The 27,066-nt window shown below is 41.0% G+C and overlaps 1 protein-coding gene across 1 annotated transcript in view; it reads left to right on the forward strand.

The window, feature by feature from the left end:
• The window catches only part of RABGAP1L (RAB GTPase activating protein 1 like), a 768,100-nt gene that overhangs the window by 188,343 nt on the left and 552,691 nt on the right, over positions 1-27,066 (forward strand). The window contains 1 exon segment of the mRNA XM_029618149.1: positions 9,856-9,949. Coding sequence (XP_029474009.1) covers positions 9,856-9,949 — 94 coding nt within the window.

Raw genomic sequence — 27,066 nt, forward strand, 5'->3', positions numbered from 1 at the left:
ATGGGCGATAGATTCCTTTCGCTATTTGGGGGTGAGAGTGCCGGTAGACCCTTCTCTGGTTTATAACGCTAATGTGCCGAGTCTGCTCCGCTATACGCAAGACACACTTGCGACGTGGCAAAACTTTCCTTTAACTCTGTGTGGTAGGGTAAACCTATTTAAAATGGTTATTCTACCCAAGTGGTTATACTTATTTCAAACCCTTCCTCTCCATTTGAAAAGGGGGGATGCGTCGTTATTAGATAGCTGTGTGCGGAAATTTTTGTGGAGGGGAGGCAAGGCGAGAATTCCCTTGGTCTGGTTGCAGCAGAGGTGGGGGATGGGAGGCCTGGGGGTACCGAACCTGGCGTTGTACGCCGTGGCATGCAACCTGCGGATTATACGGGATTGGTTGCTTGGTACGTCTTCACATACTAGTTTTATGGCGGAAAGTGCCCTTCAATACCCGGTTCATGTTAGCTACGCGCTCCAGGTAGAGCCAGCAAAACTCCCCCCCGTGCTGACTCAGTCCAAGGTGGTATTGCCGATACGGCAGGCCTGGGTTACTTTGACTAAAGCTCTTCAAATGCCTAGAGTCAGTGCATATTTGCTCCCGGTTCATGGGAACACAGATTTCTTACCGGGGATCACCTCTCCACAGTTTCAGGAATGGAAAAAGGTGGGAATTAAATATCTGGGGCATGTATTTACAGCAGAGGGGAATCTGATGTCATTTTCTGAAATGCAGAAGAGTTATGGGAGGGGAGTAATTACTGTATTCCCTTATTTACAACTTCAACACTATGTTAAGACCATCCCTATGGCATTTAGGCTAATCTCGACCTTTCAGAAACTGGAAAACTTGTTGGCCCTCTCTAGAAATAAAGCACCATCCCTATCATATTATTATCAACAATTACACCACTTGAAAAAGGTAGAGATGTATTCCATACTGGCAGCCAGATGGACTGCGGATGGGGAGTTTGTGGTCACCGCCTCCATATTGCGAACCTGTTATGGTCGGATTGCCAGGATCTCGTATAATACATACTATAGAGAACTGCAGTACAAATTTTTGGGAAGGGCTTATATCTCGCCCCAGATGGCAAAAAGACAACATATTGCAATATCGGGTTCATGTTTGCGGTGTCGGAAGGAGGGGGCTACTTTGGCTCATGGTTTTTGGGCTTGCCCTGTGGTTCAGGCTTTTTGGACCCAGATTGCACACTATTTAGCTACAATCTTACATGTTTCTATTCCGATTGCGCCCTTGTGGATTTTATTTGGGTGCATACCCCCGTTGAGAATACGAGATCCTGGCACCAGGTTATTTTTGCAGAAAGCTAGTGTGGTTGGGAAGCGAGTGATCCTCATGAACTGGAGAAGCGCTGATTCCCCTTCTTTTTGGGCATGGAGGAATCTTTTGTATACGATGATGCAGATGGAGCAGATGGCCATTCGACAATCCCCAGTACAAAGTAAGCGATTTCTTAGTGTTTGGGATCCATATATTCAGTCTCTTCCTCACGTTGCTAGAAGCCGGATTCTTAATGAATGTATGTAGTCAACTGGGGTAGGCTACTGGAGTTTTCTTTTTAGTTTTATGGGGTTGGGATTGGAAGGGTTTTTTTTTTACTGGTTTGAGATTGGAATACATGGATGTGTATCTAAAGGGAGGGGTTGGGGGCAGGGGAAAGGTACGGAAGTTATTCAGTTCAGCTCAGGGATGTGGTAATATTATGTGGTTGAGATAAATAACAGCTCATTCTCAGCGGCAGGTAATTAATTTCTGGTTCTCAATCATATATAGGGGGAAGGAGGGGATGGGAAGGGGGGGGGGGGGGGGAAACAGTTGGGAATCCAAAAGGTTAAACTTCAAGTTTCACTTGGTGGGCTTCAGCACGATTTATTCATTGAGGATTGTGTATAAATGTAGGTGGTCTAAGCCCATTATATGATTGAGTGGAGGGCCTAATTATAGAGCTCTCTTACAATGGAGGATGTCATATGTTGTGTTTCAAGATTGCAGAATTGATTGTGATGCTTCTACCATTGTTCACTGTTTACATGTTTTGTATTTGTTGGTTTCTCAATAAAAATTAAATAAACTTTAAAAAAAAAAAAAAAAAAAGGCACAGGGGGCATTGAATACATACTAGTGCCTCGATGTCCCCACATTGTTTTATCTACACCTCCTCGAAATGCACTAAAATGACAGAGCTGACTTTTTTTTTTTAAGTCAGCTGTGTTATTTTTTTTGCGTGGGATTGCTTATTGATGAGTTGCTTTACATGCTTTAGGTTAATTTATGCAAGCAAAGCAGCTCATGTCAATAAGGGGATGAAACATGTTAAAATAACGTGTGATATCGCCACAATATGGCAATATTGTGAAATAAACACTGTTTAACATATATTACTTAATAAATGTACCTCTGAGATTCAATGATTCATTTTAGATTCAAACAGATTGTGAGCAATCTTGCCTTGAATGGTCACTTTATTGTTGATGGTATCATTTATTGTATGCTAGCAGCAGTAAAATGATGTTAGAAAGCCTCTTCCTATTTTGGCGAAAATGGAACTTTCTGACAACACCTACCTCGTCTGTTGCTGGCAGACAATAGATGCTGCCAAATAGTGATGACAAAGCTCTGTTTGAGATAAACTAATTCGTGTTCCACTTGGATCTAAAATTTTCTCTTATCCATGGTAGTTCCTTTATCTGGTTGGACACTAATCTCTTTGAATTTTGAGTATGGAGTCATAGAAACATAGAAATGACGGAAGAAAAGGACCAAACAGTCCATCCAGTCTGCCCAGCAAGCTTGTGGTAGCATCAAGTATCAGGCTTATTGGTTAAAGGTAGCAACAGCCGCATCAGCAAGTTACCATTCTTATTTTTTTCTCAGACCTTAAAATTTAGTGTCCTTGTTGGTTGCTGTCTGATTCCCCGCCACCCCCCATTAAAGCAGAGAGTAATATTGGAACAGAGAGCAATATTGGAGTTGTATCAACAGTCACCATGTCAATGAACAATAAGAACATAAGAACAAAAGAAAAGGGACAGAAAAATTGACATCAAGAATGTTTCATAAATTGATGAACGTCAATACTAATAGCCACTTTAAGGATAAAGAAGACAATGTATCATAAAATGTGCAGAAAAGGATCCTAACAAGTGTTGTTTTTTTTTTTTTAATCAGTATTCTATTATGCAGTGATTAGCAAAGCAGTGTTCAAAAAGTAGTCACTACAGTATAAAGTATACTTTTCTCACAAGAATGCTAGGAATTAATATAAACAAAACACTAGTCTCAGCTGGGAGTCACACAGATGTATTACTAGTTCCAAGCTATTACATTTGATAATTAAGAAATGAATCAATACAGATGTTGGTAGAAAAATAACACAGAGCAGCTCTAATGCCTAGATATATCTGAACCTGATAACTGTGGTCCAGTAAATGTTAACATCTGTTCCAGGAGTGATCCTAGAGGTGATTATGGTGGAAAAGATTATCAATTTGTTAATAAAATAAGCTATAATCAGTGGAAGCAAAAATGGATTTTAGAAAAAACTGGTGTTTAGTAAAACTAACCTGATCAATTTCTTTGAGAAACTGTGCAGAACCCATAAACATAGGAAACAGGTTAACTTATTTGGCCCTTTAGCTAAAGTGATATAAAAGTTACTTTTAAACTATAATTAGGTATTGGTGATAGAATTTGCAAATGAATAGAGAATTTGTTAAACCCTTGTGAAGGGGTATATATAGTCAGCAAAAAATTGAGGAGTAACATTGGATCAAAACTTAACAATGAAATAACAGATCTCTCATGTCATGAAATCTTCTTTTCATTAACTATGGGGGTAATTTTCAGAGGAGTTACATGCATAAATGTAATATATTATTGTAGCAATTTTCAAAAGCCCACTTGAGTAAAGGCTTTTTAAAATCAGGCCCTATCTTAACTGAAAAATTAAAACCATTGTTGGATTTTTCTGATTTTCAGTGTGTATTACAGTCATTGGTACTAACATCATTGGATTATTGTAATTTTCTGTATTTAGATCTACAGCAAACCTCAGTCTATCTACTACAGGTTATCCAAAATTAATCAGCAAGAATATTAACTCGTATTAAGCTTAGAGAGCAAATCACACCACCTCCCATGAAATTACATTGGTTACTGGTCAAATGGAGAATACTGTACAAAGTACCGAATCTTAGTTATCATCTGTTTAAATAACAATGGATCTATATAGTTAAAATCAACATTGCTTCTATTCAAACCATCCAGACAAATACGCTCAGCCAATAAAAATTTATTGGACATCCCAGCACTGAAACTAACCAGACTTGACATCACAAGGAATAGAGCTTTTTAAGTTGCCAGTCCATGCTTGTGGAACGCTGTGCCAGAGGCTATATGAACTGCTTCAACACAAAAATCCTTTTATCCTTTTAAAAAGGCTTAAAACTTATTTATGCACTTTAGCTTACCAAATTGAAGTGGCCAGCTTTGTCTGCTGTTGCTGTAACCAGTTATTGCTTTTATTTTTTATGTTATTGTTTTAGATGCTAATTTTTATGTCTGTAATCGTGTAAGCTGCCATGAAATTTATGAATGCACTGGTTAAAACGTTTTATAAATAAATAAAGGAGAACCCTTAAAAAATCTTAAAGGACCAGGTCCAGCTATTTAGCTCTGACCGCCTTAAGGGGGAGGAATAAAAACTGAGGCCCAGGGAAGAGCAAGGGGACTCTGGATAAGAGAAGAAAGCAGAAGACACTATGCTAAGACTGTAGATATTTGAATGCCATATCGCTGGGAGAAGCTGCTAGGTAAGCAGGCCTTTTCTGCTAATTTTTTTTTGTAAATAATAAAGTATTTTGTAAGGAAAGGCTGGAGTCCAAACTGCTTCTGTCCTACACCACCCTCCGTAAGCCGAGGGTTGCTCTCACGTTATTACATATGGCGGTAGCGATAGGGTTCTAGTCTAAACCCAGCACAGACCGAAGACTCATGCTTTTAAAATAATTTTGGGCCAGCGGCAGCCCATAAAACTTAAATTCAGTAGGTTAAAGGACTTTAGTCCTGCTTGGACAGAGAGGAAATACAATAAGCCAAAGCTAGACCGGCTATGTTTTTTCTTTTTCCTTTTTCCCAGAGGAAAAAAATGGGAGGGGTTGGGTTTTTTTGGGCAGTGTTCATGAGCAGGGTGGTGATCCTCTGGGAGCTTGAAATCTTCTGCTACACCAAAGCACATACAAAACCAGCATGCATCACTTATTCCAGCCCATCACAGAGGGGCAGCAGCAGCTATAAACTGTTATATTTGCCCAGTGTGCCCAGCAGCAAGTCCTGCAAGAGCAAATAAACAAACAGGCTTCCTTGATATAGATTGTAGAAGCCATATAAGCTATTACAGCCTGGTCTACCCTTCTGACTCTCATGATACCTAAGATGGGTCCAGGAGAAGACCCAGATTGTTTTCTAGTGAAATTTGAATGAACTGCCTGTTTAGCAGAATGGTCACCGCACATGCACGCCGGGTTTTAAAATCTGCGCGTGCATGTGCGGGTGACTCGCGAGGGGGGGAGGAATTTTATAAAGCAACATGCGGCGACGCAATCGGGCTTCCCCCAGTTCCCTCCCAGTCTGCTCCAATTAAGCAGTGGACTGGGAGGGAACTTTACTACACCTAACTCTATCCTTCCTCCTCTCCTCCCCGCCCCTAAACCTACCCTAACTACCTTTAATTTTTTTATTTTAGTACTTACTGCTCCTCCGGCCCACACTTCTGCGCGTACCGGGGTTTATGCGCGTGGCTGGGCCCATTGTAAAATGCACGCGGTGCACTTTAGGCCGGGCCATGCATGCAAACCCCGAAATTTACACGCATAGCCCTTTTAAAATCCGGGCTTTAGGCTTTCCCTGATGAATGGCTCCTATGGAAATGGCCCTTCTTTACTTATCACTAGATGCTGTACCATCTCAACTGAACAATTTCTCTTACAGAATTGGCACTTCGTGTCTCTGACATGCAGCCATACTATAGCTCCATCCTGATTTTGCAGCATAAGGTGTTTACTGCTTTTTGCAATATTTTATGTTACGCAGATTATGTGGATATTTTATGTTTATTTTTGTTTTTATCAATTATGTATGTTTTATTAAACCCCACCCCAAACTATTTAGGAGGAGTGGGTAATAAATACTCATAAATAGATTTACCATCAACTTTATTTATCTCCACTCATCCATTACTGTCCAAATTCATGAAAGGCTTGTGGCAGACTAAGCCTCCAGTCACAAAATCTCCTGTTTCATGGGATCTAAACATGGTTCTGGCACAGTTCACTATTTGAGTCACTGGCGTCAACTTCTCTCAAGTTCCTCACGTGGAAAGTTCCTAACATGGTAGTGATAACATCAGCCAGAAGGGTCAGTGAACTTCAAACTCTAGTTCATTACTCACGCTATATGCAGTTCTTCCACAATAGGGTAGTGCTTTGCACCAACCCAAAATTCCTACCAAAATTCATATCATCTTTCCATATTAATCAAAACTTCGTACCCCCTATATGCTTCTCAAGACCACATACACATGAAGGTGAAAAAGACCTCCACACCTTAGACTGTAAAAGAGCCTTTGGGGCAGATTTTAAAATGTACACCTGCCGCATGTTCTAAAATCAGGGGCTGGCGCGCGCAAGGGGGTGCACACTAGTCCACCTTGTGCGCGCCAAGCCCTCAGGGAGACCAGCTGGCTTTCCCCATTCCCTCCGAGGCCGCTCCGAAATTGAAGCGGCCTCGGAGGGAACTTTCCTTTCCCCCCTCCACCTTCCTCTCCCTTCCCCTACCTATCCCACCCCCCAGCCCAAAAAAAACCACCCCATACCTTTATCTCACAAGTTATGCCTGCTGTGTGGAGGCCTCTGGCCCCGCCCACGCCCCGCTCACACCCCATCCCTTTTTGCAAGCCCCAGGACTTACACGCGTCCCAGGGCTTTACGCGCATCGCCGGGCCTTTTGAAAATAGGCCCGGCGGGCGTAATCCCCCCTACGCATGTAAATCTTCTAAAATCTGCCCCTGTTCTTGTTACAAAAGAAGAATGCAGCCTTATGATCAGGCTTCACAGCTCTTTGTCTCTTATGAATCAAACCAACTAGGCATAGCAGTAGCCAAGCGAACATTGTCCAATTGGCTGGCAGACTGTATAGCATATTGTTATACCTTAGCACACATCCAAATTACAGACTCTTCTCAAGGCACATCAAGTGAGAGCCATGGTACATCAGTGGCTCCTCTACAAGCTGTACCTATCAAAGACATCTGCAAAGCTGCAACATGGTTGTCACTTTAGGTCCCATTACTGTCTGAACAATCTATCAAACAGTGACAGTAGATTCAGACAAGCAGTTTTGCATAACCCGTTCACTCAGTAGTCCACTCTCCGGGTTGCTATTTCAGTAAACATTCCATCGCAGCCTTCAGCTGGGACACCCCACAAGTCATGGCTAATTCAGCCCTGCTTATCAATGGAAGAAGCAAGTTTTCTTACCGTAAGCAGTGTTTTCCAAATATAACAGGATGACTTAGCCATGCTAAATACCCACTTGCCTTCCTAGAGAGTTGACTACCTAGTTAGATTTAGATCTCAAGTTGACTGAGGGAACTTACAAGGCACTGCCCACGTGGAAATTTCTGTGCCATGTTCAGTAGAAAGAGGTCCATTTGGTGCCACTGGATGACATCATCCATATGTCATTTTTAATTCATCCTGCTATCTACGGAAAATACCATTTACGATAAGTAAATTTACTGTTCTTAAAGTTCCACGTCTATGCAGTGTGTTTTAGTGGAGCAAATACTCTCTTACAGTGAATGCCTTGTTAAAATAAGATCTTTCTGAGCAGGTTTGGTTATGGTACAACACTTTATCCTGAACTTTCAGTTTTATAGATTAATTGTATGGAAAGAGGAGACTTACCATATATACTCGTGTATAAGTCGAGATATTTATGCCAGAAAATAAGCCCAAAAAGCTGGCTTGACTTATACATGCATAGTATACAGTAGTTGCGCAGGTTCTTTTGTAAAAAGTTTGTTTAAAAGAAAATACACCCCCAAACCAATCCCAACCCTTCAAACTTCATTAAAATCTGAATCCCCCACCCTCCTGACCCCCCAAGACTCACCCAAAGTCCCTGGTAGTCCAGCAGGTGGCCCTGGAGCAATCTCCCGCACCCGGACCATTGGCTGCCAGTAATCAAAATGGCACCGGTGGCCCTTTGCCTTTACCATGTGACAAGGACTTCCGGTGCCATTGGCCGGCCCCTGTCATATGGTAGGGACCATCCATTGCTCCTACCACGTCACTGGGGCCAGCTAATGGTACTGGTAGCCCCAGTCACATGGCAAGGGCAAAGGGCCACCTGTGCCATTTTGATTATTGGCAGCCAATGGCCGAGGAGCGGGAGATCTCGCTCAGGAACCTGCTGGACAACCAGGGACTTTGGATGAGTCTTAGGGGGGTTGGGGGCTCTATATTTAATGAAGTTTGAAGGGTTGGGGAGGATTTTGGGGTGTTTTTTTTTAATTTTGATGAAAAATAAATTCTGATGGTTCCTGGGCCCCCCCCCCCCCCCGCTGGACCACCAGGGACATGAGGGGCAGCCATGGGGGGAAGGAGGGAAGGTTTCTGATTGCAGGGACAGACATGAGGAAGGGAGGAAAGGATTCTGACAGCCCCCTAGGTTTTACTCTCTACTTATTCACTGGTGACAGATAAATTTTGATTTTGGGGCCCAAACATTCCCTCAACTTATACATGGGATCAACTTGTACATGAGTATATATGGTAATTCTAAATTGTATCACAACAAAGTTAAAAAAAATTGCACGGTACCTGTATGCTCTTTATTGAATGTAACATGCATCTGTTATATTCTTTCTTTATTTCACATACAGATTATTGGAAAAGTGTTTTCTCATATTATAAGGAATTTGCTATAATAATATTTTCTGGAAGAAGATGAGTTAACAATTAATCTGAAGGATGTACATAACTGTATCCTTCAGCTGAATAGCTATTTTCATGAATTTATAGGAATGTATTTATTTTAAAAATGCCATAATCCACCTGGAGTTTTCATTTACTGTACATACATTGTTTGACACCCTGCCTGGCATTTTCTCCTCTTTACTGAATTGTAAGTTTAAGATTAATGAATTTGATATACTTCCATTCATAAATTAATAATTGTGGTTTATAATTAAAATCATAAATCATTATCACGTATACAATATAAAAGAAAACCGTAAAATAACATTTTACACATAATAAAATCAAATATCATTAAACCCCCCAGCTGTATCCCAGTGTCTTCAAAACATAATAATAAATATACCTCATGAGCCCTAGCATCTCTAAAATACATAAATTATCTAACAGAATAAATTACTCTACTATTATATTTATAAAACTCATCAAATAAATCATCTTAAAGGAGAAATTTAGTCTTACCTGCTAATTTCCTTTATTTGAGTCCAATCAGACCAGGCCAAATGCGTGTGTTTATGTTCCCCCTACGAACAGATGGAGACAGACATCACCCCTTATCACTTCGGTCTGCCAGTATTCAATTTAACAAGACAAAATTGTACTGCTTCCTACATCCCCAAGCAACTCAAAACCAGCCAACCAGGGCAAACCAAAATATGGATCAAAGCGAACTGTTCTGAAAATGTAAGCTCTGAATTGCGGATCTGAAATGCTCTGTCTACCTGATAATCTGAAGAATAGAAACATTCTGGTAGTCCGAGAGGGTCCTATGTAAATATGTGCCTGTCTATTTCCTTGCAGAGAGCGATAATGAACTCTCCAGTGGCACTGGGGATGTTTCTAAGGACTGTCCAGAGAAGGTCTTGGATTTATGGGGAGAACTACTTGGAAGATGGTAAAATGCTCAGTTTTCTTAATTAAGTTTGTATTCTTTGGTTTTGGTCTGACAAATGACATGTATTGGGGAATGTTCAAGACTTGAGTATTTTTCCTTCACTGAAAAATTACGTATTTGCATAGTTGAGGAAGTACATGCAAATATACCTTATGCATATTCATTGTAGATTTCTGGAAAACTGCACCTTTTTGTAGCATTTCAGGATTGGAGTTACCTACACTTGTAATAGTTACTGTGCATCAAGAGGAGGAAAGACTGTTGCTTTGTTGAGTAAGACTGAAAATATAATGGCATCCATATATAAAGGGTTTGTCCGACTAAATTCAGGACTTAGACAGATAGTGGGTTCTGAAAATCCCATCTGTTTCGCTGCTCCCTAGTTATCTAGCTAAAAATCTTATCAGGGTAAGTCAGGGGTGGGCCAAGGGCATTGAGTGGAATAATATTATCCAGCTAAGGAGCTGATGTAAAAAAAAACTAAAACAAAAACCCCATGCCAAAAGCAGTGCAAACTTTTAGCACTGATTTTTTTATACTGCCTGCGTTTAAAACCTTTGGCCCTGTGCGATGCAGCAAACTAACAGCATGCAAATCAAACAAGCGTTAAAAATCCGCAGTAAACCCATAAAGTATGCCAAAAACAACATTAAAACCAACATGTAAAAACCATAGTAAAAAACAGTGCTAGTGGAAAAGTGCCTCGGGTTCCATTTTGTTTGACAGAAATAGCCTAGTTAGACCTGTGATGTTACTGGTGGTGCATAAATGTCCAGCTGTTTAATTGGGCACTCTTCCTTTCAGGGAAGTAAAAGGCAGCTTCTCCCATGGCCATTTTGTCAGTGTTGGATGATGTTATGCACGCTCTGGAATAGGAGTTGGAGGTTTTGTAGCTTTTGGAGTTGGTAGGGGTTGTTCATTAGTAATTGCTGAGTGGTATCTTTTGTGTTGCTGGATTTTCTCTTGTTGTTTCCTATCCTTTTCTCTTTTGTCTGTGTTCTTGAGTGAAGTGTATCTGATTATTAGTGTGTGATTGTCTGTCTCTTTGTCCACTTTTGTGTTTATGTTCCAGAGAGCAATTGGGTATTCATGGCTGTGGAGGGAATAGAGTATGACAGAGGGGGTACAAGGGGGAAGCAGATGAGTTGTGACAAAGAGGACAGGAGGTATATGGTGCAGGGTTGGTGGAATGTAGCCAGGGAGGGGAGATGAAGTGGAAAGAGAGTTGAATGTGTGAGTTAGGGATAAGAACATAAGAAGTTGCCATACTGGGTCAGACCGAGAGTCCATCAAGCCAGCATCCTGTTTTCAACAGTGGCCAATCCAGGTTACAAGTATCTGTTAAGTACCCAAACATTAAATAGATCCCATGCTACTAATGCCAGTAATAGCAGTCATTATTCCCTAAGGCAGCTTGATTAATAGCAGTTTGTGGACTTCTCCTTCAGGAACTTATCCAAATATTTTTTAATCCCAACTCAACTAACTGCCCTAACCACATCCTCTGGAAATGAATTCCAGAACTTACTTATGTGACGAATAATGATGAATTTTCTCCTATTTGTCGTTCTAGTCCTCTCATGATTTTATAGATCTCCATCATATCCCCTCTCAGCCCTCTCTTCTTCAGACTGATCAGCCCTAACCTCTTTAGCCTTTCCTCATAGGAGAGCCGTTCCATCAACTTTATCATTTAGGTCGCCCTTCTCTGCACCTTCTCCAGTGCAATTATAACTTTTTTGAGATGCGGCGACCAGAATTGTACACAGTATTCAAGGTGCGGTCTCACCATGGAGCGAAACAGAGGCATTATGAGATTCTCTGTTTTATTTACCATTCCCTTCCTAATAATTCCTAACATTCCATTTGCTTTTGTGACTGCCTCAGTACACCGAGCCGACGATTTGAAATGTATATTATACAGGAACCTCCGGTATATAAACCCTTAAATAAATAAATAAATAAATAAATAAATGTATTATCCACCATGATGCCTAGATCTTTTCCTGGGTGGTGATACCTAATATGGAACCTAACATCGTGTAACTACAGCAAGGGTTATTTTTCCCTATATGCATCACCTTGCACTTGTCCACATCAAATTTCATCTGCCATTTGGACGCCCAATCTTCAAGTCTCACAAGGTCTTCCTGCAATTTATCACAATCCGCGTGTGATTTAACTACTCTGAATAATTTTGTGTCATATGCAAATTTATCACTTCACTTGTTGCATCTTTCCAGATCATTTGTAAATATATTGAAAAGCACCAGTCCAAGTGCTGATCTCTGAGGCACTCCACTGTTTACCTATTTCTACTGAGAAAACTAACTATTTAATCCTACTCTCTGTTTTCTGTCTTTTAACCAGTTTGCAGTCCATGACTGGACATTTTCTCCTATCCCATGACTTTTTAGTTTTCTTAGAAGCCTCTCATAAGGGACTTTGTCATATGCCTTCTGAAAAATCCAAATACTACATCTACTGGTTTACCTTTATCTATCAGTTTATTAACCCCTTCAAAACAAAATGTAGCAGATTTGTGAGGCAAAACTTCCCTTGGTTAATCCATGCTGGCTGACTCATTAAACCATGTTTATCTAAATGTTCTGTAATTTTGTTCTTTAGAAGAGCCTTTTTCAAACATCGAGGTTATGTTGGCCACCTTCCAGGCTCCAGGTAGAATAGACAATTTTAATGATAGGTTACAAATTTGTACTAATTGGTCTAAAATTTAATTTTTGAGTTCTTTCAGAACCTTGGGGTGTATACCATTCAGTTGAGGTGATTTTCTATGCTTCAGTTTGTCAATCTGGCCTGCTACGTATTCCAGGTTCACCATGATTTAGTTCAGTTCATGCGAATCATCACCCTTGAAAACCATCTCCGGATTCAGTATCTCCCCAAGATCCTCATTATTAAACATGGAAGCAAATAATTCATTTAGCCTTTCTGTGATGGCCTTATCTTCCCTAAGTGCCCCTTTAACCCCTCATCATCTAACAGTCCAGCTGACTCCCTCATAGGTTTCCCGCTTCGGATATATTTTAGAAAGTTTTTATTATGAGTTTTTGTCTCTACTGCCAACTTCATTTCAAATTCTTTCTTAGCCTGTCTTATCAATGTTTTACATTTAACTTGACAGTGCTTGTTTTTTCCTATTTTCTTCAGATGGTTCCTTCCACTTTTTGAAGGACATTTTTTGGCTTAAAAAAGCCTCTTTCACCTTGCCTTTTAACCTTGCAAGTAATCGTTTGGCCTTCCTTCCATTTTTCTTAATGCATGGAATACATCTGGAATTTGCTTCTCAGATGGTTTTTTAAACAATGTCCACACCGATTGTACACTCTTAATCTCTGCAGCTGCACCTTTCATTTTTTTCTGTTTTCCTTATTTTATCAGTTTCCCTTTTGATAAACATATTGTGCCCCTTCCAGTCATTAGTTCAAATTTGATGATATTATGATCACTATTGCCAAGTGGCTCCACCTCTATTATCTCTCTCACCAAATCCTGGGTTCCACTAAGAATTAGATCTAAAATACCTCCCTCTGTCATTGGTTCCTCATCTAATTGCTCTATAAAACAGTCATTAAATCCATCCAGGAACTTCACCTCTGTAGCATGTCCTAATGTTACATTTACCCAGTCAATATTGGAGTAATTGAAATCTCCTATTATTACTGCACTGCTAAATTGGTTTCCTTCCCTGATTTCTCTTAGCATTTCATTGTCTGTCTCATCATTTTGGCCAGGTGGATGGCATATACTCCTGTCACTATATTCTTACCCAGCACACACGGGATTTCTACCCATAAAGATTCTACTGTGCATTTAGTCTCTTCTATGATCTTTATTCTTTTGGACTTTATGCCATCTCGGACATAAAGCACCCTCCACCACCACCAAGTTGATCCTCCCTATCATTACTACATAATTTGTACCCTGATATAGCACTGTCCCATTGATTATCCTCTTTCCATCAGGTCTCTGAGATGCTTATTACGTCTATCTCATCATTCACTGCTATACATTCTAGCTCTCCCATCTTACTTCTTAGACTTCTGGCGTTGGCATACAGACATTTCAAAGTTTATTTTTTGTTTGCATTAACAACCTGCTTTTCAGTTGATAGGGATAAACAGGTGATTCTTTACTTATAGGCACATGAACTACTTTTGCTTTTATTGGAACCTCTCTGTTGGGAAGCCCCAACTCTCCTATTTCATTAGTATGCTTCGAAGATTCCTCCCCACAAATCATGCACTGCTGAGTGACTGTTGGCTTTCCCCCTTGTTCTAGTTTTAAAGCTGCTCTATCTCCTTGAAGGTGCAGTTAGAAGGAGGAAGAAAAGAAAGCGGTGGAAGATTTAGAGTAGTGGGGGGAGGGGAGGGGAGCAGACAATGGGAGTAGTGCTCAGGGAGGTAGGGACCCATAGCTGTCATCTGGGAGTGACAAGCAGGTGGGAACCAGCAGCCAACATCTGGAGGAGAAATGCTGTTGCAACAATGTGTGCTTCACAGAGGAAAAGAAGGACCTTCTGGTGTGGAGAGAATCAGTGCACTTTTTGATCAGAAGACATCCTTGAAGAATAAGATCTGGGAGACATTGCCAAGGATGTCAGCAGCCTGTCAGCAATGACCAGGACAATGGGATCAGCTGGCATGACACCAGATGTTTTTGAAACTGGTTTTTTTTTTTGGACTGACCAAGTTCTTAGAGTCTGAAAGGGGCTTGTATGGACTTCCCAACTTGTTGAAGATACATCTCTTACCAGCGTTACTTGGTAAGGGATGATGCACGCTGGTGCATCCTCTTGAAGAATGGGAGGATGTAGCCACCAGTGTAGATAGGATGAGTTGAGAGGAGGATTGGGCACTAGCCCACATGTTCCTTAAAATATTCCAGGGGGGGGGGGGGCAGGATCTGAAAGCCTGGAAGGATTTTTTTCTTTTTTAAATATACTTAACCAGTTTAGTCTGAATACAACTTGTTAAATATCAAGTTGTCTGGATACATGTATCCGGACAACTTTAAAACTGTTCTGAGGCATTCCTAGAGTTATCCAGCTAAATTAAGCAGATAACATTGCTCCAGTTAGGTTTAAAGATATCCAGGTAAAATTACTCAGATAACTTTAAGCAAGTATGTTCAGCAGGAGACTTCTCATCCACCATGCTGTCATCTGCACTGCTCTTGAACTTCAAAGATTTGTTCCTCTCATCCTCTCTCTCCCTGACAGCATCTCATCCTTGTCGCTGTCGTCATGCATTTACCTCTTTCTACATATTCTCCTGCTCCTCCTCCTACTCACAGCCAGGGATATCAATCTTAATCCTGGCCTTCCAAGGCAACTTTCAACCTATTGGTCCATATAAAACTGTTACCCCTCCAGTCCTATCACTCTTTCCCCTCCCCCCCCTTTCTTCCTTTCTTGCACTTCCTCTGGAATGTCCTCTCTTATTTCCAAGAAACTTTCTTATGTTCATGACTTTTATTATCTCTCATAGTCTTCATCTCCTTGACTTGACTGAGACCAGGCTTTCCCCTAAGGACTCTGCTTCAGTTGCTGCTGTCTGTCATGGAGGTTATCTTTTCTCCCATACACCCCACACAGTAGGCTGCGGTAGTTGATTGGACCTCTGCTTCCCCCCCCCCTCCCCCCGTGGTTTTCAACCCTTTTTTCCACCTAACTCCCACTCTTTTTCTTCCTTTGAGGCCCACTCCATCTGCTTATTCACCCCACTACCTCTCCTGGTAGTTGTCATTTATTAACTCACTGGTTTTCCTTCTTCCTTGACCCATCTTTCCTGTCCCTTATTCTTAGCGTCTTTAACCTTCATATTGATGAATCCTCTTGACTCATATGCTTCAAAACTCCTTTCCTTAACCTCCTTCTTTGATCTCCACCTCTGCTATACTGCCCTTATTCACAAGTATGGCCACTGCTCTGATCTAGTCTTTTCCTCCAACTGCTTTCTCTCAAACATCTTCTTCTCTCAAGCCATCATCTGATAACTCCCACACTAAACCACCCTCTTTCATAGCCTCCTCCAGTCACCACCAAAAGGAATCTCCAGGCTGTCAACCCCTGTATCCTCTCCACTACTGTTTCATCTCTCCTTTCCTCCATTACATTGTTTAAGTCAGTTGGCAAAGCAGTTTTTCCTTATAACACTACTCTCCTCTACATTAGACCCTCTTACTCCTCCCCTTACCCATCCTATAAGTCGCAACCAAAATCCAGCTTTATTTATTTATTTGATTGATTTATATTCTGCTTTTCAGGCATTTCAAAGTGGATTACATGCAGGTACTGTAGATATTTCCCTGTACCCAGAGGGCTCACTGTCTCAGTTTTTTGTATCTGAGGGAATGGTTGGCTCACTCCTAGAATTCACTTCCTACGTTCCTGTGCCTGCTCTACAGAATGTCTGTGACTAAACTCCTGTGCCCGTGCAGGCTTCATATGTTCCAAATTCATGTTGACCTCCTTCCATTCTGCTACTGCACTTGCCAAGCAAGACTACTGCATCCATCTAACAAACTCTTGCATCCAGCCCTTGCAGTCTGTTTGCCACACTCAATTCCTCCTGCCCTTCACTCTCTGCCCAGACTATAGCTGACTACTTTCATGAGAAAATTCACAAAATTAACCTTAATTTGTCATCCAAGTCTCCTCTACCTCCCTTTCTCCATCTTCTTTCTTCTACCCTTCCCCTGGCCTCCATCACTCTTCTCCTTTTCTGAAGTCACAGTGAAGGAAACTGCCCATCTTCTGTCCTTCTCAGAACTCAACTATTTGTTGCTCTGACCCCCATTCCCACCCAGTTCCTCAGCTGTATCTCCACTTCAGTCATCTCTTCCATCTATCACATCCTCATTGTATCATTTTCCACTGCTGCTGTTCCTCCTGCCTTCAAACATGCTGTAATCACATCTTTCCTCAAAAAACCCTCACTGGACCCTACCTGTCCTGTCAACTATCATCACAACTCCGTGCTCCCTTTTGCTTCTAAACTACGTGAACATGCTGTTCACTACTGCTGTCTTGACTTTTTTTTTTTTATCTCATGCCATTCTTATTCCACTCCAGTCTAGTTTTAACCCTCTATATTTCACCAAAAAGGCACTTGCTAAAGTCTTCAATGACCTGTTTATGGCTAAAATCAAAGGCTTTTAGTCAGTCCTTAATCTCCCTTCACCTATCTACTGCTTTTGACACTATTGGTCACCCCTTGAATACTCTGCCCTCACTTGGATTTCGGGACTCTCTGCTGTCTTTGTTCTCTTCTTACCTCTCCTATTACACATTTAGTGTTCCTCTGGTGGATCCTCCTCTACTGCCATTCCATTATCAATTGGTGTGCTTCAAGATTCTCTTCTGGGCCCTCTTCTCTTTGCTCTGTATACTAATTCCTTTGGGGCTCTGATTTCCTTTCATGGCTTTCAATACCATCTTTATGCTTATGCTTCCCAGATTTACCTCTCAACACCAGAAATTTAATCAGGAATCCAGTCCCAGATCTCAGCCTGCCTGTCTGACATTGTTTCTGTCTTAAACTCAACATGGCCAAGACAGAGTTCCTTATCTCCTTCCAAAAACCCACTTTCCCTCTTCCTCCTTTATCTGTTTCTGTACACCGCACAGACATCATTTATATTGAATCCTTATGAATTTGAAGCTTACAGGCAACTACCGATGTCATTTATCAAATCCTACCTAAGCAGCTCAAGGATAAACATCAAGCTGTTTTCTAAAGTACATGATCACAACAAGGTGATCACCTTGCGCATTACAATCATAGCCCTTGAAGCACCTCAGCATAGAGCGAAACTTGGTCTGAATCGGGTTTTTTATGACGTTTGGTACTAAAAAAAATATCCTTGGTGTTTACCGATCTTCTTCATGTAGTGCTACAGAAGTGATAAGTTGTAGTAGTAGAAATAGTACTATCCATGACAAGTTATCTGGTTAATTTCAGTCGGATAACTTGTCTGCTCACCGTTTTTCTGAATATTGACCTCACGGCCTAATTTTAAAAGGAGCGCACATGTGCCCATACATGCATGTATTGGCACGCAAGCGGAGATGTGCTTGAATTTTAAATCTTGTGCATACTTGTGCACATATGATTTAAAATACACCTACTGCACATAAGTATGCTCCTAATTTTAAAAAGTTACTGGAGCAAACCTAGTTTGCATATCTCCCATAAGTCTTTGCTGGCTTTAACATGCATATGTACAGATTTTAAAATATGCATATGCAAGGGACATTCCCAGTTTTTCAAATTAGTCCACCAGTTTGTCCAGTCAATCTCAAGATCATCCACAATACCCATGCCCTGCCTTCGAATTCCACCCCATTTTTTTTAAACTCGCGCATGTGTATATATGTGCATAACTTCCGGCTTTTAAAATATGCATCGTTCGCGTGCAGCCCACATACTGGCGTGTATGGGCTTTTTAGCATAAGCAACGCTTTTTAAATTCGGTCCTCAATGTATTTGTAAAATCATTTTCATTGATATGTATTCTGGTTACATTGAAGAACAAATTAATGCTAGTGCAACCCTCTGTCCCTGAATATTCCAATAATTATTTTGCTAATTTTATGCCCTTTTTCTGACTCCTTTCATTGCATTTTGACATTATTTAAATGCTCATAATTACAGGCCTGATCTATTGCTTTTTTGTGATATTTATCTAACCCAGCTATAATAGTGACAGAAGATAGTGACCACCAAGCCATCTAGTTTGCCCATTTTCCCTGCCCACTGCAGTGCCATGCATGAAATCTACCCTTGTTTCACCACCACTAAACATTCTGTGCACTTGTCCCATGTTGTCTTGAATTCTATTACTATTTTTTCCCTATTGTCACTACAGGGTGGATGTTCTATGCATCTATTCTTTTTTTTGTAAATAAATGCTTCCTTCTAAACTCCATGTTTTAGAACTTTATATCTACTGATAAATGGCTGCTCATTGTGCATTATTTATATTTTTGAGGTATTTGTCTTGCTCTGTTATATTTCACTGCGTCTTTTTCTCATGCCCTGCCTTCGAATTCCACCCCATTTTTTTTAAACTCGCACATGTGTATATATGTGCATAACTTCCGGCTTGTTGACAAATTGTCCCCTTCCAAAAAATAAAAATGGCTTGCCACATCAATGCTTGCACCTCTCTCTTTTCTAATGAGTAGCACTAGCAGCTCAGTGGTTCTAACATGCTCATACTCCTACCAGTGCTGGCCTCCTGGGTGTTTCACATTACAATGATTTCAACTGTGTATTTGGCACTGGACTGAGGAGAGAAGGGAGAGGGTGGTTGGGGAGGAGAAGCAGAAAGGGGAGAGAAAGTAATGATTTGTTGGGAAAGAACAGGTATGCAGCATTTAGATGGTGGGGAGCGTATGTGCTTGGTGTAGGGGGATGGAAGAGTGGAGGGGAGCAAGAGTCAAGGCAGCTTTAAGTGTCCTAGATTTTTGTGGATTGTCTACTGTACCTCCTGAAATGCCATCTGGATCTCCTTCCATGATGGGACTTCCATTTCCGAAAGTCTTCCATTTCCGAAAGTCTTTCATAGTACCGCAGGGATAGGATTAGAGAGCATACACACTTACAATCTTTGTATATGCCTGTTGATTTTTTTTGGTGGTATGCTTCAGGTTAGAAATGGGACAGAAGTTAGAGGGATTCCCTGGATCAAGATTTGGTTTCTTCAGTAAGGGTTTAAGGGAGGCTAATTTCAGTGCGTCGGGGACTATTCCAAGAGACAGGGAGCAGTTAGCAGTTTAAGATTTCGGAAAGGGGTTTGGAGATGATCTTTGGTATGGTGAGTAGTAGTTTTGTCGGGATGGGGTCAGAGGGATGGGAGGAGGGTTTCATGTTGGATTCAATTTCGAGGGATGACGTGAGGAGATATGGAGGAAAAAAAAAGAGATGAAAGGGAATGATCAGTATCCAAGTCATATGTAGGGGAGAAAATAAAGAAAGGAGAAGAGAGAAGAAATGGACAAGAGACCCTAGAAAAGGAGTTAGGAGAAGATTGAAAAAAAGAAGTCAGAAAAATTTGAAAAATAAAATTCCCGGCAAGCAAAGGTATTTTATTTTCAGTTTAGTGATTGGAATATGTCAACTGTTATAACGTGCATCTATTATATCTTTTTATTTTGCTTAGTATAGGAGAAAATATATTTCTGTTTCTTTGTCAACAAGCAGGTATGAAATAGCCATAATCCGATGGCACTGACACAAACCTAATTCTCAGAACTGAGAGAAATTCTTATTGAACATGCGCAGGTGTTCCCATGTGCACACACTGCTTTGTGAGCCACTCAGTTTTTCTTTGAGCTACCACATGGATGTGTTTCCAGTCTCTATACAATTTTATTTTGATCTTCTTAGTTGGCTTCATTCTGCCTCATTACATCTTTTTTTTTAATTTTTCTACTGCAAAGTTCTTAAAAAAAGAAAAAGTCTGAAGTCAAGAAGGCTGCAAACTGCAGTTTTAAGGCCTGTGTGGTGCCATATGTCCATTATAGATACACATTCTGTCTATTTTTACTGCCTGGGCCTGGATCATGATGCCTTCAAGTGTTACAGTTGTGGTTGGATGTCCCTGAGGGCACAGTGGTACAGCACCTGAAAGATGGAGGCCCTGTAGAAAGCGCTGTCAGTTAAAAGCTTAAAGCCTTGGCATGAGGTGGGATGGTGGAGCTGCTCCTGTTCCTAGAGCAAAGCATCATCAGTGCAAGAAGTTGAGGTGAGATTCTTCCTCTCTTTTATGCAAGTCTGGGAAGTTTTATGCTTCACTCTTCCTGTGGTGCCGGTTCCCGGATTCATCACAAGTCAGGGGTGAGCAGGGTGCAGAAAACTATGTCGCCAGTTGAAGCACCGAGAAGAACTCCTAAACTATCCAAAGGATCCTCTCCAGGGCTCTCTCTGTAGACACCAAAGAAGCCAGGGCCATTGGTGCAGGGTTTTACCAGAGTGAACATGTTCTCAACTCTGAGACAGGCGATAGCCTCCTTGATGTAGGTGCCTTCCTTCATGGCACAGAATACTTACATGACACACTAAGCCATCTATCCTTTCCAGAACAGATGCCAACCAGGGTGCTGCCATCTCATTCATGTGGATGCAATACTCCAGGATGCACTCAGCCCCCAGAGCACAGCATGCATAGGCTCCTTCGCTTTCATTAGATTGGTGCGCCTTGACACACAACTCAAAATTCCCGCTAGCATGGAAGTAGGGCTCTATCAAGGAAGGACATTTTATTGGTGCCAACAATGAGACCTGGCACCAGCCAGTGAGAGGTCCTGCTACAAAAGGCTTTCTATAAAACCACCTGATCACTGTCCTGGGATCTCACTGTGATCCTGAGCCAGCTGAGATCCTTTTGAGCCTATTGATACTTGTAATCTCCAATATTTAATATTTAAGGTAGTATTTCTCATTGCAGTCACTTCTGCCAGAAGAGTCATCAAGCTTCAGGCATTAAGGACTCATCCACCATACCCAAAATTCTTCAGTAACATTAGTTTTTGCATACACATCCAAACTTTCTTCCAGAAATAATCATAAATATTGCACGGTTCAAACAACTGATCAGTGAGCCACACAAACACAGGAGGAAAAGCCAAGGTACTGTTGCTATGGCAAGAAGAGCAACCGGATAGACATGCTGGCCTGCGGCGCAAGGGTGAAGAAGCAGGGTGCATAGGGAAGAGGGGAGAGTGCAAGGAAGGTAAGCTCCGGTGTGGCCATGCCAGAAGATGGGGGTACTCCTGGCCAGCTACGGGATCAGAGAGGGATCTCCCACCCCCACTGACTGCTTAGAGTGCCGTTTAGACCAGCAATTATCCTGGAAACAGTCTCCTGAACATTTTAAGCCTTGTAGAGCCTGAGGCCACAGCATTAGAAGCAGCCCTTTCACTCATATTATTATTATGGAATATTTTTGTTTGTTTTAGTTTTTACTGACTGTCAGTAAATTTACTGACAGTTGTTCCCAGGTTTTAAGTGGGAACCTTCATTAAACAACTAGCTAAAGGGCGATTTAAAATCTTTGTATCGAGATTTATTTTAATTTTCTTTTTGCAGAAATTTGAGCTTATTTATTTTTAGTAGCACTTTCTATTTTCAGAATTTTTCATGTTTACAGAACTGTACTATACTCCAGCAGTTATGTCTTGTAAATAAAATATCTGCCTTTACCAAGATATGTGATGGGTATATTATTTCTCTGAAGTATATATTCAGCCATTGGCTGGCTAGGAAAGGTAGCCGGATAAACTTGTCTAGCTAACTTAGCTGGGATATTCAATGGCATGGGTATGCCACTTAACCCATTATGTCCCAATGTCCTATTTAGAGCACAGCTTCATAAAAAATTTGGGATATAATGAGTTACTATACCTGGCTATCTTAAATTTTATCAAGCTCTTCAGTGATCCTAAAGTTATCCAGCTATATTAGCTGGATAATGCTGAAAATCTGCGTTTATCCACTTAACTTAGCCAGAGAATCAGCTCCTCCCTGCCCTACTTATCCCCGAGCTAGCAACATAACATTTTAGCTGAATAGCATGTTATCTGGCTATCTCTGGGCTGGTTGGTGTGGCAGGATTTTCAAATCCTGCCATTTGTCTGGCTAAGTGTGAACTTAGACAAATGGTCCTAAATATCGATCTCTTTGTATATTGCACATGGTATATGTCATTGGAGAGAATGTTTTCATTATGAAATGCAATGATCACAGTCCTTACCGGAGGGGTATTTAAGAACTGATTAAGCAATGCTTTTCAGCAATCTAAGGCACCAGGATCCTCAGTGAGGTGGCAAGTAGATCTGTTTTATATGTATAACCATTTTCACTGTTACTGGACACTGTATTTTAAAGTAAATTTCCCAAGTCATTTAAGCAAAATGATGTGTATATAGTCAGGTTGTTAGATACAGACTAGATCAAACTGCTTACCTATGAAGGTCATTTAAACTTGGGCTTTAGCGCTCTAAAAAAGGAAAGTTAAACAAAAATAAAACCTCCAGTGAAAGTAACTGTTACCGAGTGTCAAATTGCATAAATTTGGTTTAATGTTGTTTACTCTGTTCTGTCTTATTCAATATAAAGTGCCCTTAGAGAACATTAAGTTCTCATTTGCTACAGGGCAGTGTCTTGAGGATTGCTTTCATGCAACAGACTTCAAGTCTCCTCTTAATTCAGTGAGAGTCAGAAATTAAATCAAGTCAAAGGCATATGCTACTGAATTTTTCAAAGATGTGTCCAAACTGAATTAAGGAGCCAACACTGCATGCAGCAGTTGTTAGAAGACCCCACAGAAGAGAAAGCTTAATGTTAGCAGCTTGGGGGGGGGGGGCATCAATTAATTTCCAATTTTACACTGAAAACATACTCTACTAATTGTTTACAATAAAGCTGACCTCTTATATGAAAGTTATCACTTGCAAAAGTCATAAATGTTTATTACCTTTTAGGAGTTTGCAGAATTAAATAACATATAAGTCATTCTTAGATAAATTAATAAATATAACTTAATACTGTCTTATTTTTCTCAAAAGAAAGATGCAGGTACTCAGATGCAGGGCTGTTCTGGGGTGGGGGGAGGGGACCTGGATGGAAGGAAAGGGAGTCAGAAATCAAGACAACCACTCAACATGGCATGATCCTCTCCCTTCCTATGCTCTCTTCCACTTGCAGGAAGCATAAGAGAGCAGTGCTCGTACCTACTGGTGCTATTAAGCTGCCATCAAGGCATGGAAAAAGCACCAGTGAGGGAAGGAGGTTGATAGAGAGAGAAGTACCACTGATGTGTGCTTTGAAAATTGGAATAACTTGTGCATGACTGTGCCCACTGTATGCACACTGTTATAAAATTACCTCCTAAAATACCAAATATACAAAAGTTTCCTCTCTCGTCCTATTAAACAGCTTTTTTCACACTGCTTTTCCCAGTGAGCCCACAGTAAATAAACCCCCGAAGTTGGGTTCTTTTACTAGAAAAAAAAATCATATTTAAGGTCCTTCCTTTTCAGTTCAAACTGAATCCATTAATAAATTCCTGATTTTCACCCTGATTTCAAAAACATAGCTGCAGGCTTTCAATTCTTTCAAACATCTCATCCCCTAGAAAGCAGACAGTGAGGCATGCATGCATAGGAACTGGGCATGGACCATAGATACAGCAAAATAGCGTGGGAGCAGTATGTACATGCTGCAGCCACAACTGCATGCCTACACCGCAGGAGGAAGAAAGAAATTGCTGGTAAAGGTTGGAAACTGGATCCACTTCCAAAGCCAGAGTCACTATTGGAGTTGCATTGGAAGCCGGAACTGCTATTGCCGCAGCTGCTGAGAAACAAGGCTGGAGCTTCAATGGAGGAAGTCCCAACTGCTATTGGGAAGACCAAAGCTGCCACTGGATCTGCTGCTTAGCGAGAAAGCACATGGAACTGTGCCCATCTAGGAGGAGGGGAAAAGGAAGAAGAGGATACTGAAAGGCGTGCGGGGAGAAGGGGATACTGAAAGGAGTGTTGAAAAAAGGGAGATGCTGGGGGTAAAGGGAAGGCAGAGGTCAGATACTGGGTGAGGGAAGGAGTGAGGTGAGATCCTGAAGGGAGAGAAGAAATGCTGAGAAAAAAGGGAAAACGTAGAAAGGAGAGATGCTGGAAGAGGGGAAGGAGTGAGAGATATTGAGAGAGAGAGAAAAGGGAGAAGATGCCATTAACATTTTCATCTAGTCCTGTCACTTATTTTTAAAATTATATGGTGGTCTTCATAAAAACTTTGGGAATCCCTGTTCTAGGATTCTAATCTGCTTACTCTATTTATTTTTTACTGTTCTGGCTTCTGTCCACCAAAATGAACTCTGATATTTACCCAGAACCATGTAATTTTTTTCATTGATTTCCTTCTTTTTTTTTCCTTGTTGTAATAAATCTTGATAGGAAAATAATATATAAAAAAAAAGAAGGTCTCTAGTATTGTTATAAGACCAGAATGTGAAGGAGCTTTAAGCAGCAGTTGTATCTTTCAGTTCTTCATTTGTGTGAGTATGTGGATTATCCTAGGTCATAATTCCATACCTTCCAGTCTTTTATATCACAATTCCAGTCAAGATTGCCCATGGTATTTTACAGTAAACAAAATACACTAACTAGTATTTGGAATATGTTGTGATATCTTAATCTAGAAGGCTATGGTAAATACACATTTTGAACCATCAGTGATGAGTAGCAAAATTGTCCATATAATTGAAGATAAATTGGTTTTGAGGAAAAGGAAAATCTGACTTCATAGTAAGCGATGCCAAGCAGATGACAGGAGGCCAGCTTGCTATAGAGTCATGACTGTGATGTATAATTAGAAAATTCTTGTTTTTCTGTGAATGGCTACAAGAATGTCAGAGTGAGGATTATTACGAGAAGGAGTTTCATTATGTGACCCCTAGTTCTACTGATTTCTTTCCAATGGAAAAGGTTTATTGATTGAGCATCATTAAAACCTTCCAGGTGTCTGAAGGTCTGTACCATATCTCCCCTGCACCTCCTCTCCTCCAGGGTATACATATTTAGGTCCTTCAACCTCACCTCATAAGTCATTTGGAGACCCCCCACCATTTTTGTTGCCCTTCTCTGGACCGCCTCTAACCTTTCTCTGTCCCTTTTGAGATACAGTCTCCAGAACTGACCACAATACTCCAGGTGAGGCCTCACCAAGGGCCTGTACAAAGGGGTCTATCACTTCCTTTTTCTTACTGGTTATTCCTTTCTCTATGCAGCCCAGCATTCTTCTGGCTTTAGCTATTGCCATGTCACATTGCTTCTCCGTCTTCAGATTGCTAGACACTATCACCCCAATGTCCTTCTCTTGCTCCATGCACAACAGCCCTTCACCCTCCAAGATGTACAGCTCTATTGGATTATCACACCCCAGATGCATGACTCTGCACTTCTTGGCATAGAATCCCAGGTGCCATATCTTTGACCACTGTTTAAGCTTTCTTAAATCACGTCTCATTCTCTCTACTCCTTCCAGCGTGTCCACTCTGTTGCAGATCTTAGTATAATCTGCAAAACCACAAACTTTACCTTCTATGCCTTCTGCAGTGTCACTCACAAATATATTGAACAGGACCAGTCCATACACCGATCCTTGCGGCACACTGCGTAACACTGTTCTCTCTTCAGAGTAGGTTCCATTTACCATCACACATCTATCATCCATTTTGTAATCCATGCCACCACTGTGGCACTCACTCCCAAGCTTCTCATTTTATTCATAAGCCTCCTATGTGGGACTGTATCAAAAGCTTTGCTGAAATCCAAGTAGATCACTTCGAGCGCTCTTCCTCGATCCAATTCCTTAGTCACCCAATCAAAAAAGTCAATCAGATTTATCTGACAGGACCTTCCTCTGCTGAATCCATGCTGTCTCTGGTCCAGCAATTCTTCTGTAGATAGGTCACTATTCTTTCCTTCAGCAGCATCTCCATTACTTTTCCCATCACCGAGGTGAGGCTAACCGGCCTATAGTTTCCAGCCTTCTCTTTGCTCTTACTCTTGTGAAGTGGGACCACCAACACTCTTCTCCAATCATTTCACACCATGCCCATTTCCAGGGATCTATTGAAAGGTCATGCAGCGGACCCACCAGCACATCTCAGAGCTCCCTCAGTATCTTGGGATGAACCTCATCAGGTCCCATGGCTTTATCTAATTTCAGTTTTCCTAGCTTTTCCCATACATTCTCTTATGTTTACTAGCGACAGGCCTTCTTCAGGGTCTTCTTTAGTGATCACCAAACTGAAGTATTTGTTTAATATTTCTGTCATTTCTTCATCTCTCTCCACACATTGATGCTTTTCACCTTTCAATTTCATTATACTACTTTGGACCTTTCTCCTTTCTCTGATGTATCTGAAAAATGTTTTGCCACCTCGCTTTACCTCTTTGGCAATCCTTTCTTCCGCTTGACTTTTTGCTTTCTTGATTACTTTCTTCATCTCCCTCAGTTTCACCAGATATTCTTTCTTGATTTCCTCTATTTGGAATCCTTTATATTTCTTGAACACTGTTCTTTTTG

Source organism: Rhinatrema bivittatum, chromosome 10, assembly GCF_901001135.1.
Source record: "Rhinatrema bivittatum chromosome 10, aRhiBiv1.1, whole genome shotgun sequence".
NCBI lineage: Eukaryota > Metazoa > Chordata > Amphibia > Gymnophiona > Rhinatrematidae > Rhinatrema > Rhinatrema bivittatum.